General features: G+C 41.0%; 2 protein-coding genes across 2 annotated transcripts in view; one reads left to right on the plus strand and one right to left on the minus strand.

The window, feature by feature from the left end:
* The first annotated feature begins 29 nt into the window (after positions 1 to 29).
* On the plus strand, positions 30 to 9,858 carry zdhhc3b (zinc finger DHHC-type palmitoyltransferase 3b). The gene is made up of 7 exons (XM_067425133.1): positions 30 to 255; positions 1,148 to 1,485; positions 4,367 to 4,491; positions 5,760 to 5,856; positions 6,078 to 6,159; positions 6,272 to 6,402; positions 8,508 to 9,858. The coding sequence occupies exons 2-7, from the start codon at positions 1,177 to 1,179 to the stop codon at positions 8,664 to 8,666; spliced, it is 903 nt and encodes a 300-aa protein (XP_067281234.1). The 5' UTR covers positions 30 to 255; positions 1,148 to 1,176; the 3' UTR covers positions 8,667 to 9,858.
* A 7,902-nt stretch (positions 9,859 to 17,760) lies between these two features.
* The window catches only part of LOC137048475 (transmembrane protein 42), a 4,700-nt gene continuing 1,375 nt past the window's right edge, over positions 17,761 to 21,085 (minus strand). The window contains exon 3 of the mRNA XM_067426643.1: positions 17,761 to 18,949. Coding sequence (XP_067282744.1) covers positions 18,809 to 18,949 — 141 coding nt within the window. The 3' untranslated portion in view covers positions 17,761 to 18,808. The remainder of the gene's footprint in view (positions 18,950 to 21,085) is intronic.

Consider the following 21,085-nt stretch of genomic DNA (forward strand, 5'->3'; position numbering starts at 1 on the left):
TTTATTTTGTAATATTCGGGAGCGGAAGTGCCGGGTCGGACTGTGTTGGGTGTGACGCCAGCAACCGAAACTTCCTGGTTGTCGCGCCTCACCTGACAAAACTGGAGCAATAATTTACACAAAAACACATTAATTCTGCTCATACACACAACGTATAAACATTACATCACTACACCAAGTCATCAGTGTGTGAACGGATTGATAGTTCATCATTTAAAGCTCAGTCGCGCGCGCCTGGAGGAGAAACAGATCACGGTGAGTGTGTGTACAATATGTGATAGTTTGTGTATTTGTCTGGTTTTACTTTTTTTATCTTGCAAAGCATTTTATTCACACGTGTAGTTATTTCAGGTCTAACGTCGGTTTGTGGGTTTAAAAAACGTACAATATGGTACGATATACAATGATCCTGTCAAAAAATAAGAATGATAAAGCAAGGGTTTGTTGGATTTCATTCATAAATATAATTTATTATAACATTGTACTCATTGATGGTTGGTTTGTCTTTTGAAGGTTGTTATTCTTTCTTTTTGACTTGGATATTTTATTTCATTTCTTTAGGCTTACAATATAGAGCAAGCGATTAATCGCATCCAAAATAAAAGTTTGTGTTTACATAATATATGTGTACGGTGTATTATATATATATATATATATATATATATATATATATATATATATATATATATATATATATATATATATATATATATATATATATATATATATACACACACACACATACATACAGCTCTGGAAAAAAATAAGACAACACTTAACATTGAGAAATGTTAAGTGGTCTTTTCATTTTTTCCAGAGCTATATATATAAACATAAACATGAATTGCAAAATGAATCAAAAGACCATGGTAAAATAATCGTAAAGTCAGCATGAAACAGAAGTTGTGATTTCTTCCCTATTGTGACGTATATCAGAGTGAAATTGCTTCTCAAACAAGAACAAATGTAGGACGGGGCTTGATTTTGTCTATGATTGGCTGGTGGTGGTTTGCTATTGGTGGATCTCATGTGAGTGACAGGTTGCCCCGCCCTCGTCATTAGAGAAGAGAAGAAGTTATTTCGATTCAAGATTTGCAGGAACATGAATTTAACACAATGATGAGCACGTTTGTCTTTGTCTCTGGAGGACGATGTGGGTGCTTCCTGTTGGGAAGGATGAAGAGTTCCCCAGCTAACCGCAGTCGGGACATCGAGCGGCAGGCCGGATATCTGTGCCCGGAGCACTGTGCCCCGCCCCCTCCGCGGACCCAATCGGCCGACGACATGTGGTTCATCCGGGACGGCTGCGGCATTGTGTGCGGCGTGATCACGTGGATGCTGGTGTTCTACGCCGAGTTCGTCGTGGTCTTCGTAATGCTGGTGCCGGCCAAGAATGTGCTTTACAGCATCATTAACGGCGCCCTGTTTAACGGGCTGGCCTTCCTCGCGCTGGCATCACACTTCAAAGCCATGTGCACTGACCCGGTGAGTCACACACACACACACACACACACATTTTATGGGGGACTTTCCATAGGCGTAATGGATTTTATACTGTACAAACCGTATTTTCTATACCCCTACACTGCCCCTAAACCTACCCATCACAGGAAACATGTTGCATTTTTATTTTCTCAAAAAAACTCCTTCTGTATGATTTATAAGATGTTTTCCTAATGGGGACCAAAAAATGTCCCCTCAAGGACAAGGATTTCGGATATTGCCATCTTTGTGGGGACATTCTGTCCCCATAACGTAGGGAATACCAGCCTACACACACACACACACAGACACGGCAGACCAATCTCTCTTGAAGGCGATACGGAAGTAATGTAAACTGTAATTCCTCAACTGGCCACTAGAGCGGCTCCAGAAGGAGCAGAATCTCATTGAGCCTCATGTTAAAATTCCCAACTTTACAGCAGAATAAAACATGTTTACAGTCTGGGACAAATTGTGGTTTTGGTCTATACGGCTAATTTTGACCTACATGACGACTGTGAGGGGGTAAATTTTTATAACTCATTCATTTACATTATATAAAGCCTTAAAGTTCTGCATAATTAAGGGCGTGGTTACTTTGAGTGACAGGTGGCTAGCCGTTTATCCGCCGTCTATAGTCATTGTGTCACCTCAGCTCCGCCCACATCCCGCCTCTTTGCCCATTTTCTGTTATCTCACTCGCTCGCAAAATAGCGACGTCTGGCTCGTCTCTACTTTACGCTTCAGAACGGCTTATCAGAATCCTATGTGTGCCGTCACGGACACTGCATCCATATTTTTTTACAGTCTATGGATGCGACACATATCCAGACCCGTTCATATCCAAGAACTAGAACCATATAATTTTAATAATCACTCAAACGCTATCCACACTTCAACTATAATGATAACAACACAGAGGAACCATACCATATGAATCACTTTCAGAATGATTTATTTTACATTAGAGATTATTTATCATACAGCTTCAAACTTCAGTGAACGAGCGCTGACGTGTGCAGAACACAGTCAAGTGGGAGACAATTAATATTCAGGGCAAAAACATTCATTTAGCTGAAATATCTGCTGTTGGATGCTAAATTTAAGTTTAAAAGTCAATCTTTCGCCAAAATTCAAGTCCTGTGACAGCAAAAATATTCTTTATTTTTTATATATATATATATATATATATATACAGGGCTTGACATTAACACCCGCCAACCCGCCAAATGCGGGTAGATTTCAGCTGTGGCGGGTACGGCAGCCACTCCCACTAGCCACTTTGGCGGGTTGAATATGATTTACAGCTAAATGAAATGCCAAGACCGTCGTATCACAAAATTGCCTACCATTCAACTACAATTCGTTATACTTAGTGAAGGCAAGATAGGCGGAATCGCGCTGAATGACACACAACAAAAGCGCTCTCTCTCTCTCTCTCTCTCTCTCTCTCTCTCTCTCTCTCTCTCTCTCTCTCTCTCGTGCGCGCGCTCTCTCTCTCTCTCTCTCTCTCTCTCTCTCTCTCTCTCTCTCTCTCTCTCTCGTGCGCACTCTGTCGCACGCGTGATCAGTTCTCGCTGCTCCTGAATACTCAAATACACGCGCACACTGATGTCAAAATGTCCATCGCATGAACACAGTCGGTTATGGCTTAAGTGTACGTAAACAGGTGGGTAATAACTGGATATGTGTCACAGATATTACATCCATGCATTCAGCAGCCCAATTAAATACCTGTCTGTCATTAATGTTAATCAAACAACTACAGATGTTAAATAAATGTATAGGCCTACATATTAAATAAATATGTATTAGTATCTGAATTTTGATTTTATTTTTATTAACTATTGTTTTTGTAATTTGCTTAGGGTATTTTTTTTATATTATATATATATAGCCTAACTAAAATAACTCATAGCCTATCATATTATATTTCTCATATTAGCCTATTATACCGTATTCTATTATAATCTATTATATTGCCCACCCCTTGCCCACCTGCACATCCCAGCTGATATACAATGTAGTCTTGATTTGGGGGGTCACTCTGCATTTGAAAGTTTGAAAGGGTTTTAAAATCTTCTAAATCAAGTAAAATGATTCAAAATCACGTAATTTAAGCATGCCGAAGTCAACTTTAAACATATAGAATGTAATTTCCAAACAGGAAAATTGTGGCCAGTGAAAATGCTGAGTGGCTAGTAACTTTGGAAAACCACTAGCCACAGTGGCTGATGAGCAAAAAAGTTAATGTCAACCCCTGTATATATATATATATATATATATATATATATATATATATATATATATATATATATATATATATATATATATATATATATATATATATATATATATATTATATATTTAACCAAGTGAGTGAGTGGAGGCTGGTTTGTGTCACTCGCTGTTGGAGAGATGAGAGAGAAGAGCTGCTGGTATTGAGTCTATTCTGCGGGAAATGAATAATGGAAGTGCTTCAGATATTTTATGATGTTATCTTAAACTGATATGTTATCATCATCTGCTGGGTTGTGAAGGATAATGATGCTAATATAGTTATAGATGTTGTTCTTGATGTTTCTGCCCTGAATTGCAGTAACGAGTGACGGACTTTTGGAGAAAAATTCTAGTATTTATTTATTAATAAACTAAATAAAGATCCAGGTTTGCTGTGCTTGCTTGTCGGGCTGCACACTTTGGCCATTAATATATCAATATGACTTTTAAATAATAACAGTAATAATTACTAAATAAAATATGACTGGTAATTATTATATCTTTAATTTCACTGTAAAATTAAACAGTAGAGTACCGTGTTTAAGTAAAACAATACTAGTGTTTCTGTAATGTGATTTATCAGTTGATGATCCTCTGCTCTCAGGGAGCCGTTCCAAAGGGAAACGCCACTAAGGAGTTCATCGAGAGTCTGCAGCTCAAGCCTGGTCAGGTGGTGTATAAGTGTCCTAAATGCTGCAGCATCAAACCTGACCGAGCGCATCACTGCAGGTAACAACACACACACACACACACTTTCTCACACACACTCTTCACACTCACATACTGTCACACACACTCTCTTATATACGTGCACACTTTCACACACACACTCTCACAAACACTCATTCACACTCTTTCACACACACACTCACACACACATACTGTCACACACACACAGACTCTCGCACTCACATACACTCTCTCATACATGTGGATATACTCACACACACATACTGTAGCACACACACACTCTCGCACTCACATACACTCTCTCATACATGTGGATACACACTCACTCACTCACTCTCTCAATCACACACTCACTCACTCACTCACTCTCAATCACACACTCACTCACTCACTCACTCTCTCTCTCAATCACACACTCACTCACTCACTCACTCACTCACTCTCTCTCTCAATCACACTCTCACTCACTCTCTCTCTCAATCACTCACTCACTCACTCACTCACTCTCTCTCTCTCTCAATCACACTCTCACTCACTCACTCACTCACTCACTCACTCACTCTCTCTCTCAATCACACTCTCACTCACTCTCTCTCTCAATCACTCACTCACTCACTCACTCACTCACTCTCTCTCTCAATCACACTCTCACTCACTCACTCTCTCTCTCAATCACTCACTCACACTCTCACTCACTCTCTCTCTCAATCACTCACTCACTCACTCACTCACTCTCTCTCTCAATCACACTCTCACTCACTCACTCACTCACTCACTCTCTCTCTCAATCACACTCTCACTCACTCTCTCTCTCAATCACTCACTCACTCACTCACTCACTCTCTCTCTCAATCACACTCTCACTCACTCACTCTCTCTCTCAATCACTCACTCACTCACTCACTCACTCTCTCTCTCAATCACACTCTCACTCACTCACTCTCTCAATCACTCACTCACTCAATCACTCTCTCAATCTCACACACACACACACAAACTCACTCACTCACTCACTCACTCACTCACTCACTCACTCACTCACTCACTCACTCACTCACTCACACCCACCCACACACACACTCACTTACTACTTACACATTCTCTCTCCCTCTCTCTCCTTCTCACACACTCTCACATACTCACTCGCTCACCGACTTACTCACTCACTCACACATTCTCACACACACAGTCACTTACTCACACACTCACTACTTACACATTCTCTCTCACATATACACACACAACCTCGACTGTGGTCTTAAATTCAGATCTAGTTTCCTGAAAATGTGTGTGTCTTCTCCGTCTAGTGTGTGTAAACGCTGCATTAAGAAGATGGACCATCACTGCCCCTGGGTCAACAACTGTGTGGGAGAGAACAACCAAAAATACTTTGTGCTTTTCACTGTGAGTTTCATCACAACTACACACAACACACACCGATTCAAGCAATGATGATCAGTAGTCAGTACCAGAGGAAAACCTGTTGAATTAAGCACTTAAAAAAATGTGTCCCTTTTGGTCTCATTCGTTTACTGATACAGTTTTAATATCAAACATTGTATCTAAACATATAAAAACTATAACAGTACCTCAATCACCCGTTCTGTTACCGCTCTCTTCTCCAGATGTACATTGCTTTGATTTCCCTTCACGCTCTCTTGATGGTGGCTTTCCATTTTGTCTTCTGTTTTGAAGAAGACTGGGGAAGTGAGTTGATTTTTTTTAGTTGATTTCCTCAGAGTGCTGCTAAATGATTGGCTGCATGTGTTGTAATGGAGCTCTCTGATTGGCCCATGCGCTTCCTGTTTCCTGTCCTCAGAGTGCAGTTCCTTCTCTCCTCCGGCGACCGTCATCCTCCTCATCCTGCTGTGCTTTGAGGCTCTGCTCTTCCTCATTTTCACCTCTGTGATGTTCGGGACGCAGGTGCACTCCATTTGTAATGACGAGACCGTAAGTGCCTTAACTGAAACTTAAAGGGTTAGTTCACCCAAAAATGAAATGTCTGTCATTAACTCCTCCCCCTAATGTCGCTCCACACCCGTAAGGCCTCCGTTCATCTTCACACACAGTTTAAGATATTTTATATTTAGTCCGAGAGCGTATGCAAGTGTATGCACACTATACTGTCCATGTCCAGAAAGGGAATAAAAACATAATCACAGTAGTCCATATGAGACATCAGTGGGTTAATTAGAGTCTCTTGAAGCGTCCAAAATACATTTGGGTCCAAAAATAACAAAAACTACGACTTTATTCAGCATTGTCTTCTCTTCCGGGTTTGTGTTCAAACCTCAAATAAAGATTCAAACGGTTATGAATCAGCGGATTGATTCATGATTCGGATCGCGTGTCAAACTGCTTAAATCTCGTGACATTGGCGATCCGAATCATGAATCAATTCGCTGATTCATAACCGTTTGAATCTTTGAGGATTGAAAACAAACCCGGAAGAGAAGACAATGCTGAATAAAGTCGTAGTTTTTGTTATTTTTGGACCAATGGACGTCTTACGGGTGTGGAACGACATTAGGGAGAGTCATTAATGACATAAATTTCATTTTTGGGTGAACTAACCCTTTAAAGTGCCAGTATTACGAATGTAAAACATCTGCAAAGTTTCAAATTAAGTTATTGTCTCTTATTCTGAACTGCCTGAAAAGAGTCATCAGTAATTCCAGCCTCACTTCCTTATTACGTACTTATCTAACAATGTCACTAATTTGCATAATGCCAGCATATGCTCTTGATTGGCTGAACAGCATCTCTTTGTCCCGCCCTCAATCACTGTAGTTGTTCATGATGAGATGTTTTCTGCTGTCAAAGCAAATCCACCGCGATGAGATTGATTCTGTAAAACCCAAGAGCTGAAATGCAGATATGCTAATGAAGATTTAGTTTCCAACCAATCAGAGCAGAGCAGCTCTCAGAGAGGCGGGGTTTAGAGAGATGCTGCAATGAATATTATAAGAAAATAAAGTGTTTATTGACCTTGGATGCATGTCAACCTGTTGTAGGAGATGCCAAAACAACATTAAGACATTTTATATAGCATAAAAGGGGTATTTTAAATCATTAAAAAAAAAAAATTGTTGTTTGAAATAAAATAAACATTAATAAAAAAAAAATTTCAGCTAGTTGCTATGGAAACATTTCTAATTTTCGTCTTAATTTGAAGTTCTGAAATTAAAGAAATAAACAATTAATTAAAAAAAGTAAAACTGAAATAAAATTGATAAAAATTATAGACACAAATGAAGATATTTTAGTGTAAAGCTGAGAAAGGCTTCAGATAGGCCTCCATTGGCATTCAGTTCATTCCCACTCACAAGACCCATAAAGGCACTAAACACATCGACACAAAGCCCATCTCACTACAGTGGCTGTACAATAATGATACAATGCAACAAGAATAGTTATTGTGCGCACAAAAATATAAATAACGACTTTATCCACCAAGTTCTTGACGTGAACTCGATGCATGCGTGCGAATATGACGCAGATCCGCCGTTCATGACACAGAAGAGGAGGAGCGAGACCTACACGGAAGACAATAACTTGGCGGATAAAGTCATTATTTCGATTTTTTTGCGCACAATAACTATTCTCCTCGCATTGTAACATTATTGTACAGCCACTGTAGTGAGATGGGCTTTGTGTCGATGTGTTTAGTGCCTTTATGGGTCTTGTGAGTGGGAATGGACTGAATGCCAATGGAGGCCTATCTGAAGCCTTTCTCAGCTTTACACTAAAATATCTTCATTTGTGTTCTGAAGATGAACGAAGGTCTGACGGGTGTCCAACGACATGAGGGGGAGGAATTAATAAAATCATGTTCATTTTTGGGTGAACTAACCCTTTAAGCCCCGCCCAACGCCTCTATACACGATGTGATTGGCCCGACCAGAGTTTGGTTTTTACAGCTCAGACGTGTATTGAGAGTTGCTAGACGACACTCGCGGCAAATTAGATTTGCCGCCGTTAGGGTGCGTCTAGATTTCTAGGCTACTAACCCTTTAAATTGAGCCTGAATCATCACATCAAACTCTCGTTCTCAGGGAATCGAGCAGCTGAAGAAAGAAGAGCGGAGATGGGCCAAACGGTCCAAGTGGATGAACATGAAGGTGGTTTTCGGCCACCCGTTCTCTGTATCCTGGCTCAGTCCGTTCGCCACGCCGGATCACGGGAAGGCCAATCTCTACCAGTACGTGGTCTGAGGACCGTGGCCATCCATCCATCCAGCCTCACCTCGTCTGTCTCTACACACACATCTCTTTGCTTTCGCCTCTGTCTCTTCTTCACGCTCACAGAGACACTCAGAGAGAAATCCTGACGCCCGAAGATGCCGTTATAAAGGTCCCACACCGTGAGCGCTGTGATCTAGATCATGTTTTCTGAGGCATTGGATTGAGTGAGCTGATTTTCGAGGCCTTGACCATGACACTTACTGACCGTCACCAGCCGGGGCACATGTTGCTGATCTCCTGATTTGATTGGTTTGATGGACAGATGCCTTTGTATTCGCTGGTTCGTTAAGAAATGCCTTTTCTTTTAGAGACGGTTCGCTCCAGCCTTAGAAACGCTGAGGAAGCTGTTGTTGCCAAAAGTGATTTTATGATGAAAAACGACGAATCTACTGAAGGGTTTTTTTTCTTTTCCTTTTCTTGAGCACTAATGAAAACATGTCATATTCCACAGCAAAATCTTTTTTTTTTTTTGTATTGTGACATTATTTTTATTATCATTAAATGCATTTAACCCTCAAATTAACATTATTATTATTATTATTAATTCTCATTCTCAGTGGTGATTCTCCTTAATGCAAGTCATTTTTACTGGATTACATTCAAAAGTCAGTCATATATATATATAAATATATGCAAAACAAAATTAAAATAAATTGTATATATTTTTAAATAAGTATGTGCATATTATGTATATTCATATGTATGTATGTACATTAAAAAATATACACCATTTATTTTTAATATATTTTTCTTTACAGTAATTATAGCTTCTCATTTATCATCTTAATATAAGTTCATTTAGAATATATTTAAATGTGTGTGTATATATGTATATATATATATATATATATATATATATCCACACACCCACTTTTATTAAAAATATATACAATTTATTTGTATACTTTTTTGCACTACAGTGATTATAGCTTTCCATTAATCGTCTTGAAAATGATGTTAATTTTGTCAGATTTTGTTTGATTTTGGTGTGAAATATGACGTTTTTGACAGGTTGATGGGGTTAATGTAATTACCTTATGACTGCGGTAGCTCGTTGTTGGCGTAGAAATAGCTTTGCGACTGTAATACAATGTTTGCAATACTTCCATCCGTTCTCCAGACGGGTCTCACTGCTGCTCATGTATTCCTTGCATTACGGTGTCACTGCAGTATTTGAGGGGGAGCTCGATCTTCCTGGATCCAGATGGCTGCTGTCTTTGTCCCTCAGGTTCACATGATGATATCAATCCCGCTTCTCTTCCAAATCCAGCTCAGACCATCAGATATTCATCTCGTCTTCATATTCTGCAGCCTGGAATGCTTTTAAACTGGAGACTGACAGCTGTAGACGCCCCTGAGATCTTTTCAGGGCTATTTCTGTCTTATTTGATCCCTGAGCACAATGGCTTAAAGGGTTAGTTCACCCAAAAATGAAATGTCTGTCATTAACTCCTCTCCCTAATGTCGCTCCACACCCGTAAGACCTCCGTTCATCTTCACACACAGTTTAAGATATTTTATATTTAGTCCGAGAGCGTATGCAAGTGTATGCACACTATACTGTCCATGTCCAGAAAGGGAATAAAAACATCATCACAGTAGTCCATATGAGACATCAGTGGGTTAATTAGAGACTCTTGAAGCATCCAAAATACATTTGCTACCGATTCATTACCGTTTGAATCTTTATTTGAGGATTGAAAACAAATCCGGAAGAGAAGCCAATGCTGAATAAAGTTGTAGTTTTTGTTATTTTTGGACCCAAATGTATTTTGGATGCTTCAAGAGACTCTAATTAACCCACTGATGTCTCATATGGACTACTGTGATGATGTTTTTATTCCCTTTCTGGACATGGACAGTATAGTGTGCATACACTTGCATACGCTCTCAGACTTAATATAAAATATCTTAAACTGTGTGTGAAGATGAACGGAGGTCTTACGGGTGTGGAGCGACATTAGGGCGAGGAGTTAATGACAGACATTTCAGTTTTGGGTGAACTAACCCTTTAAAGGCACAGGCCTCACTTTGCTGCTTTACGACTGAAAGTTCATTGGATTTCTCTGCTGGTGGATCAGTATTTCCCGTCTGCCCGCGAGTAACGGGTTCCTACGGGTCATGAGCATTCAGTCTTCATAATCACTGCTGTTCAAGATTGCCATTTCTATCTTCATTTTCTTTGCACATTCTTTTGGCTGTTTTTTTTATTATTATTTTTATCTGTGCTTTATGTTGTGCATGTATTTTAAATATATCAAATCTTAATGCAGTTCTGGGTGTTTCAGGTTGCTTTCACTTTGAAAGTCAATTCAATAAATTTCTCTTTCTGTTTTTTCACTGCTGTGTTTTTCCTCCTGGATTATACGCATTACTAGTAATGTGCATCATGTAATCAGATTACTCTTTGGATGTAATGAGTAAAGTAGTGCATTACTTTATTAAATTATACAATATTTGAGCATTGAGGTAATGCACGTTATTTTTAACTTAATTATTTTTTTTAAACTAAATGATTAAAATTCCTCATAATTAGACATGCTCTATATAGAAACAGATAAAATGTACAAAAGTAACAGCATGCGTAACTTTCAATAAAAAGAAAAGTTCATAATATAACCTGTGATGTTAAGAGATATTTTATATAGCATTTATAGGACATATTATAACATACCGCTGGATGGCACGATTGACCAATCAGAATCGAGTATTCCAGAGCCGTGTAATAACGGTGATGACCAATCAGAATCGAGTATTCCACAGAGCCGCGTAATAACGGGGATAACGTACCGCTGGATGGCCCGACTGACCAATCAGAATAGAGTATTCCACAGAGCCGTGTAATAACGGGGATAACGTACTGCTGGATGGCCCGACTGACCAATCAGAATAGAGTATTCCACAGAGCCGTGTAATAACGGGGATAACGTACTGCTGGATGGCCCGATTGACCAATCAGAATAGAGTATTCCACAGAGCCGTGTAATAACGGGGATAACGTACTGCTGGATGGCCCGATTGACCAATCAGAATAGAGTATTCCACAGAGCCGTGTAATAACGGGGATAACGTACCGCTGGATGGCCCGACTGACCAATCAGAATAGAGTATTCCACAGAGCCGTGTAATAACGGGGATAACGTACCGCTGGATGGCCCGACTGACCAATCAGAATAGAGTATTCCACAGAGCCGTGTAATAACGGGGATAACGTACTGCTGGATGGCCCGATTGACCAATCAGAATCGAGTATTCCACAGAGCCGCGTAATAACGGGGATAACGTACTGCTGGATGGCCCGATTGACCAATCAGAATAGAGTATTCCACAGAGCCGTGTAATAACGGGGATAACGTACTGCTGGATGGCCCGATTGACCAATCAGAATAGAGTATTCCACAGAGCCGTGTAATAACGGGGATAACGTACTGCTGGATGGCCCGATTGACCAATCAGAATCGAGTATTCCACAGAGCCGCGTAATAACGGGGATAACGTACCGCTGGATGGCCCGATTGACCAATCAGAATCGAGTATTCCACAGAGCCGTGTAATAACGGGGATAACGTACCGCTGGGTGGCCCGACTGACCAATCAGAATCGAGTATTCCACAGAGCCGTGTAATAACGGGGATAACGTACCGCTGGATGGCCCGATTGACCAATCAGAATCGAGTATTCCACAGAGCCGTGTAATAACGGGGATAACGTACCGCTGGATGGAGCGACTGACCAATCAGAATCGAGTATTCCAAAGAGCCGTGTAATAACGGGGATAACATACTGCTGGGTGGCCCGACTGACCAATCAGAATCGAGTATTCCACAGAGCGGTGTAATTATGGGGATAACGTACCGCTGGATGGCCCGACTGACCAATCAGAATCGAGTATTCCACAGAGCCGCGTAATAACGGGGATAACGTACCGCTGGATGGCCCGACTGACCAATCAGAATCGAGTATTCCACAGAGCCGCGTAATAACGGGGATAACGTACCGCTGGATGGAGCGACTGACCAATCAGAATCGAGTATTCCACAGAGCCGCGTGATAGCGTACCGCTGGATGGAGCGACTGACCAATCAGAATCGAGTATTCCACAGAGCCGTGTAATAACGGGGATAACGTACCGCTGGATGGAGCGACTGACCAATCAGAATAGAGTATTCCACAGAGCCGTGTAATAACGGGGATAACGTACCGCTGGATGGCCCGACTGACCAATCAGAATCGAGTATTCCACAGAGCCGCGTAATAACGGGGATAACGTACTGCTGGATGGCCCGACTGACCAATCAGAATCGAGTATTCCACAGAGCCGCGTAATAACGGGGATAACGTACAGCTGGGTGGCCCGACTGACCAATCAGAATCGAGTATTCCACAGAGCCGCGTAATAACGGGGATAACGTACTGCTGGGTGGCCCGACTGACCAATCAGAATCGAGTATTCCACAGAGCGGTGTAATAACAGGCATTAAATAATGGCACAAGTTCCCTGGTTGCACTATTATTTTATTTACGATACCTTTCAGGGAGTAACGAACGATAGGCTGACCAAACGTCCTGTATTCCCAAGACATAGACATTTTGGTTATAGATGGTATTGTGTAATATAACAATTTTCTATCCATACATACTTTAAATGTATTGAAATTAATAAGGCATCTTTGGGTAAACTTCGAGTATCATTTGAATATCTCATTGCCGGGCCGAGTGTCCTACCATGGAGCCGGTTTAGCTGGCTAGCCAGATTTGTTTATGCGTAGTTTGTGCCAGTCCTGGGTTTTAGGTACCATTAAAGTGGTTTGGCTTTTAGCTGTGTTCATCGCCACAGTAACTTACGATCCGCGGCTAATCCGCTCCAGGGCAGGTTATGTTCAGGTTATGTAACCCTGAGTTTGTTAAACTACCATCACGGTACAGGCCCCTGGTTTTCGGTAGTCAAAATAGGGTCACCCTAAGTAACAATATTGTAACATTACTTTTAAAAATAACTTTCCTCAATACTGTTTATGAGGAATAAAACCTCCACACGTCTAACATGTCAAACTTGTAAAATGATCTCAAATAATAATTAAACTGTAAGATAAGTTCGGCTCAGAAACGCAGAGTTTTCTATCCACATTCTGCTAACAAAGAAAGAATCGGCACAAAACCCTTTATAGCAGTTTAATGAGCTCTAGTTTGTCCATTAAATAATACAACTATTTACACATTTATAAATGTGGCCTTGTTTGTATACAGTGACCGTATAAACAGACGGCGTATGCTACATGAAGGAGAGACATTATCATCATCACAAGACGGTTGAGTTACTTTCATTTATCCATTCATTTCAAATCAAAGATGTACACACATTTGGTCCCCAATGATACAGAATCTAACGCCAATATCAGTTAATGATCATGACACAGAAGGAATGCCCACACATTAGGCAAATCATTCAGATTTCAATCATTTATATGTGCTAGGTGCTATTATTAAAGTGTACATTTAGTGTCACTTTGGCCTTGATTCAGCATTAACCGATTAATAATTATTACTCTGTTAGCATTATTATAAAAAGGGGTGTCAATTATTTGCTCTGACAACAATTCAATTCTCATTTTGATTTACTGAATCAAGTTATGCATCGTGCATTGTTATAAATTTGCTATTTTTCCAGCTGATTATTACACTGTGAAGTGGAAGCATTGAATGTTTATCATCAGAAACACCCCTAGTTATAATGATATATAACATTATTTGCGAGTTATGTGCTCATGAGAGTTATACGTGTGATCAAACACAGCAGGACGAATGTTCTCAACATTAAACACAGAAGCGGCATCACATTGCCAGGGCTTATAACGTCACATTATGTTTGGTGTTTTTGCACGACGGAGGGACGTGTAGGGCATTCGGTCCATGTTTATTTGATTAAGATCTATATATTTAGCTGCTCTACGAGTGTCTGGGTTCATGCGGCCGACCGAGACCACAGGAAGAACTAGAGGAATTCACAGGAAGTACAAGACCTTCACCAGGTCCTTCAGTCCCCCAGTAATGACACACACTTCTGGTTTGGGAAAGAAAACGAGACTCTTAGCACATGCTGCTGATCTCATTGTGCACGCCACTCCAAGAAAAGTCAACCATCTTTCTACTTAAGTCAAATATCAAGCATGATTAGATGTTTTCCGGCTTGGCATCATCCTGGAAAGCCTCGGTGTGTTTGCAGAAGGGGCTGAAGAACAGGTTTTGGTTGGTGTTCATTCACACAGCTACAGGAAGTGTCTTTGCTCTCATATCACTGGATGTTTGCATGCATAAGATATGTGGCATAACTGTCGGAAAAGCATCTTCTGTTGAAGAACGCACAGTGCCGACGTTTGGAGAGGTCTGCTGTTATTATTGCCACGCGCGGCGCTCACAGTGCTGGAGGAAGAGGAGGATGGAGAGAATGACCGCAGGGAATCTGCTGGCACCAGCTGAAGGAAGTGATGTCACTGAGGGCATGACTTATGAAAATAGCCAGATTGATGCTTCAATTGGAAATGGAATACATTTATAGCTTTTGTTCAATCATTTGGCATGTTTTTGATTTTGGTGCAAAGAGGAAAAACGTGAGAATTTTAGTTTTTTTTACCAGATGAATCTCATGAAAATGCTCATGTCCAGCTCATATTTCAAAAGAAATGGTCTTTTTGCATTAAATAAAAATGGTAACACTTTACAATAAGGTTTAAGGTTTAGTTAAACAACTAATCACCATCAATTTTATTTCAATGACTTCAATATTTACACATTTTTTAAATCAAGTTGTATTTGTTACATTACATTAACACGTATGTTATAAGTGTTATATTTTAGACCTGACGGGATGGTTTGTCTGGGAAATTGCGTACATAATGTACATCACGTCATATCTGTAAATAAAGTGGCTCCGGCTGCTTTGACGTGTGTCTGGTGTGGGAGTGGCAGAGGTTAGTTGTTATGGCAAGCCAAAGTACTCATATATGCCTAGTCAGGCGTCTGATTGGACACCGACCAGTGTTGACTTTGTCGCTATATTTAGCGGCTTTTCAGACCCATCTAGCGAATTACTTTCAAAAAAGCGACGCGACAAATCTAGCGACTTTTTGGACAAACTTCAGCTACTTTAGTTTACAAATGTCGCCAGTACTGTCCTGCGAGCGCGAGGTCTTTTTTCCCCTCTGCCGTCACACACACCTCTCTCTGCGTCTGCCCTGTTCAGTGAATGGCTGAGGGGAGCTGCACGCGCACACACACAGCAGCTGAACGGCTTGAATGAGCGAGCTACACGAGCACACAAGGTTGCCATCAATTTCTCACTTAATGATATCTGCTTCTTTTGTTTTTTATTTAAATAAATTAGTTATGATGAGTTCCATCTCTTCTGCTTATCACTTACATTACTCACTATCACAGCTTTAGTTCATCCAGTTTCTCAATTCAGATTTTACACATTTAATATTTTTTGTAATTCACTATATCATATATTGTATGACAAAAAGGTATAGGAAATGAAAACATTTATTGGACATTAGGCTGTATTATATTATTGTAAAATATAGTAAATGAGCATGGATTAGGAGAGAAAAAACGTCAGGCAGACTGAACGAAAGGACGGCGTGATCACGTCACTGATATGCTAATTAACGCATGACGTCATCTAGCGACATTTAACGATTTTTTTGGGCAGGCTTTAGCTACTTTCCTTGGAAAATAGTTGGCAACACTAACACTGACTCGTAAAAAGCGTGCGATTTGACAAAACGTGCATCTTCGACATTCGATTTACAATAAAAACGCACACTCTCCACGTGATTAGCCATAAAACGTGCATTTCCAACATTCGTTTTGCCATAAAAACGTGTTCCCAACATGCAATTTGCCATAAAAATGCACGTTCCCGACATGTGATTTGCCATAAAGACGCGCGTTCCCGACATGTGATTTGCCATAAAGACGCGCAATCCCGACATGTGATTTGCCATAAAGACGCGCAATCCCGACATGTGATTTGTCATAAAGACGCGCAATCCCGACATGTGATTTGTCATAAAGACGCGCGTTCCCGACATGTGATTTGCCATAAAGACGCGCGTTCCCGACATGTGATTTGCCATAAAGACGCGCATTCCCGACATGTGATTTGCCATAAAGACGCGCATTCCCGACATGTGATTTGCCTTAAAGACGCGCATTCCCGACATGTGATTTGCCATAAAGACGCGCGATCCCGACATGTGATTTGCCATAAAGACGCGCAATCCCAACATGTGATTTGCCATAAAGACGCGCATTCCCGACATGTGATTTGCCATAAAGACGCGCAATCCCGACATGTGATTTGCCATAGAGACGCGCGATCCCGACATGTGATTTGCCATAAAGACACGCGTTCCCGACATGTGATTTGCCATAAAGACGCGCATTCCCGACATGTGATTTGCCATAAAGACGCGCGTTCCCGACATGTGATTTGCCATAAAGACGCGCATTCCCGACATGTGATTTGCCATAAAGACGCGCGTTCCCAACATGTGATTTGCCATAAAGACGCGCATTCCCGACATGTGATTTGCCATAAAGACGCGCGATCCCGACATGTGATTTGCCATAAAGACGCGCAATCCCGACATGTGATTTGCCATAAAGTCGCGCATTCCCGACATGTGATTTGCCCTAAAGACGCGCAATCCCGACATGTGATTTGCCATAGACGCACGCGCGTTCCCGACATGTGATTTGCCATAAAGACGCGCGTTCCCGACATGTGATTTGCCATAAAGACGCGCGTTCTTGCCGTGTGATTTGCCATAAAGACGCGCATTCCCAACATGTGATTTGCCATAAAGACGCGTGTTCCCAACATGTGATTTGCCATAAAGACGCGCGTTCTTGCCGTGTGATTTGCCATAAAGACGCGCGTTCTTGCCGTGTGATTTGCCATAAAGACGCGCGTTCTTGCCGTGTGATTTGCCATAAAGACGCGCGTTCCCAACATGTGATTTGCCATAAAGACGCGCGTTCCCAACATGTGATTTGCCATAAAGACGCGCGTTCCCAACATGTGATTTGCCATAAAGACGCGCGTTCCCAACATGTGATTTGCCATAAAGACGCGCGTTCTTGCCGTGTGATTTGCCATTTTTCTTTGACGGGCCAGTGTGCAATCAGACGTCTGACCAGGTGTATATGAATACTTTGGCTTGCCATAAGTTACCATAAGTGAGAAACATTGACATGGAGCCTCTAAGTCTCCAACCTCCTGGGAATCACCCGTTTTAAACAAACGTCCAAAAGAGGAGAGTCTGCTGAAGAGAAAAGAGAACAAGACTGAGCTCGTAATAAAACAAGAATCAACATTAGCTTGGCTTTTCAGAGATGGAGAGAACAGGGATTTGTCGTAAAGGTGACGTGGAGGTGATGGTGTTTTTATTACTCATCAGGTGAGAAAGGTGTTTTATTGAACAGATAATCTGCCATATGTTAGTTGTTGGCGGAGGAAGAGTTAATAGTTAAAGCGACAGTAACATATGCAGCTAGTCAGCTTGAGCTCTTCCCATCTAAACGGTTATATCTCTTAAAGCATTTTTAGTGAATATTTTATGAGCTGTATAATAATCACATTCCTCCGCAGAGAGCCGAAGCACAACCGAGACAATGTTCTTCTGCAAAATGCATGCAGTTTTGTTTTTTAGCCACTAGAGGGCCAAAGGTTATATTGTGTACCTTTAACATTAATAAAATTACATGAACAAACAATGAAGAACTGAACCTTTATACAGTTAATAATACGCTGTAAATGATATTCCTCATTGTTAGTTAATGGAAGTTGTCAAATGAGAGCTTATTGTAAAATGTTACCATAAATAATATTTCACCATGTAACTGATGCGAGTTTTAACTCTGCAGAATATATGTAGGCTCCTGCACCAGTTAATACTTTTTATGGATGTTTTGAATTAGTTTTAAACAGATCTTTGGCATGTTATATGTCGAGCAACACTGGTGCCGTGAAGCAGCAGAAGCTGTGTGTGTGTGTGTCTGAGAGCAGAACTTGGACCCATCGTGATGTGTGTCACCGGTCAGACCGCTGGTCATTCTCTCTTGCTGTCGTGGGACTGCGTGAGGTTGGGCGATGTGTGATGAAGCACCAGGAGTCCAGACAGAGTCAGAGATATTCCCACCCACCACAGAGCCACGTGGGTCTCCCCGAATATTAGCTGCCCCAGAAACGCCTGTGGAGAAAACACAAGAGGGCCTTTCAAACTGGGGTCCTCCAGAGGGATTTTCTATGACTTTTGGAAAAATACTATTGTTTTTTATGCTGATAAATTATTTTATTTTAATTTTTTACTCATATTTTATTTTATAATTAAGATTAAGCTGATAATTTAATATTTATGTATTTGAATTGCATATAACATTTTCATCCATTTGGATGAAACAGATTTAACATATACTAGCACTGTCAAATGTATTAATCACATCTAAAATAAAAGTGTGTAAATATGTGTATCAGGCATAACATTATGATCACCATCCTAATATTGTGTTGGTCCCCCTGACCCGTCGAGGCATGGACTCCACTAGACCCCTGAAGGTGTGCTGTGGTATCTGGCACCAAGATGTTAGCAGCAGATCCTTTAAGTCCTGTAAGTTTAAGGTGGGGCCTCCATGGATCGGACTTGTTTGTTCAGCTGATCCCACAGATGCTCGATTGGATTGAGATCTGGTGAATCTGGAGGCCGAGTCAACGCCTCAAACTCGTTGTTGTGCTCCTCAAACCATTCCTGAAGCATCTGTGCTTTGTGTCAGGAGCATAATCCTGCTGGAAGAGCCACACCCACCAGGGAATACTCTTGTGCCACTGTTGGTGCTTTCGGCGGGGTCAGGGGTCAGCATGGGCACCCTGACTGGTCAGCGGCTGTGCCGCCCCATACGCAACAAACTGAGATGCTCTGTGTATTCTGACAGCTTTCTATCAGAACCAGCATTAACTTCTGGAGCAGTTTGAGCTCCAGTAGCTCGTCTGTTTGATCGGACCACACGGGCCAGCCTTCGCTCCCCACGTGCATCAATGAGCCTTGGCCGCCCATGACCCTGTGGCCGGTTCTCCACTGTTCCTTCCTTGGAGCACTTTTGATAGATACTGACCACTGCAGACCGGGAACAGCCCACAAGAGCTGCAGTTCTGGAGATGCTCTGACCCAGTCGTCTAGCCGTCACAATCTGGCCCTTGTCAAACTCGCTCAAATCCTTACGCTTGCCCATTTCTCCTGCTTCTAACACATCAACTTTGAGGACAAAATGTTCACTTGCTGCCTAATATATCCCACCCACTAACAGGAGCCGTGATGAAGAGATCATCAGTGTTATTCACTTCACCTGTCAGGGGTCATAATGTTATGCCTGATCAGTATGGTTTGTGTGTGTGTGTGTGTATGTATATATATATATATATATATAAACACACAAAATGTATATTTTACCATTATAACTTCTATGTTCGATGTGATTAATCATTCGACAGCACTAAAGCAAACTAATAAACTGATGCATTTCTGTTGGTCATGCATAAAGTGAAAGTAATATTTATGCACTCTAAACAATCAATGCATAGTTCATTAGCTATGCGCATCTATTTGATTTTATCTAAATAATGTCATTTTTAACAATGCACATTCACTTGGCTTAGAATCGTTAATCAGAGCTTCTCATTTAGTTAATAGTAGTTACTAGAGTGTTAATATTGCGTTACTCCTGTGTAGTTATTCATTAATGAAGGAACAGATATTCTAAAGTGTATCCCTAACATGTGAGAGCACCTCCTCCCTCATGAGATCATAAGATGGTGTTAAAGGGATAGTTCACCCTAAAATTACATTTCTGTAATTTACTCACCCTCAAATTGTTCCAAACCTTTATTACTGATGAATACAAAGAAAGACAAAGAATGTTTGTACCCATACAGTGTGTGTGTATGTGTGTATGTGTGTGTGTGTGTGTGTGTGTGTGTGTGTGTGTGTGTGTCCCATACTATGGATTGCTAAAAGGGTTATTCACCCAGAAATGAAATGTCTGTCATTAACTCCTCTCCCTAATGTCGTTCCTCACCCGTCAGACCTCCGTTCATCTTCACACACAGTTTAAGATATTTTATATTTAGTCCGAGAGCGTATGCAAGTGTATGCACACTATACTGTCCATGTCCAGAAAGGGAATAAAAACATCATCACAGTAGTCCATATGAGACATCAGTGGGTTAATAAGAGTCTCTTGAAGCATCCAAAATACATTTGGGTCCAAAAATAACAAAAACTACGACTTTATTCAGCATTGTCTTCTCTTCCGGGTTTTGAATTTCAAATCCA

The sequence above is a fragment of the Pseudorasbora parva genome, chromosome 19 (genome assembly GCF_024679245.1).
Source record: "Pseudorasbora parva isolate DD20220531a chromosome 19, ASM2467924v1, whole genome shotgun sequence".
In the NCBI taxonomy this organism is placed as follows: Eukaryota; Metazoa; Chordata; class Actinopteri; order Cypriniformes; family Gobionidae; genus Pseudorasbora; species Pseudorasbora parva.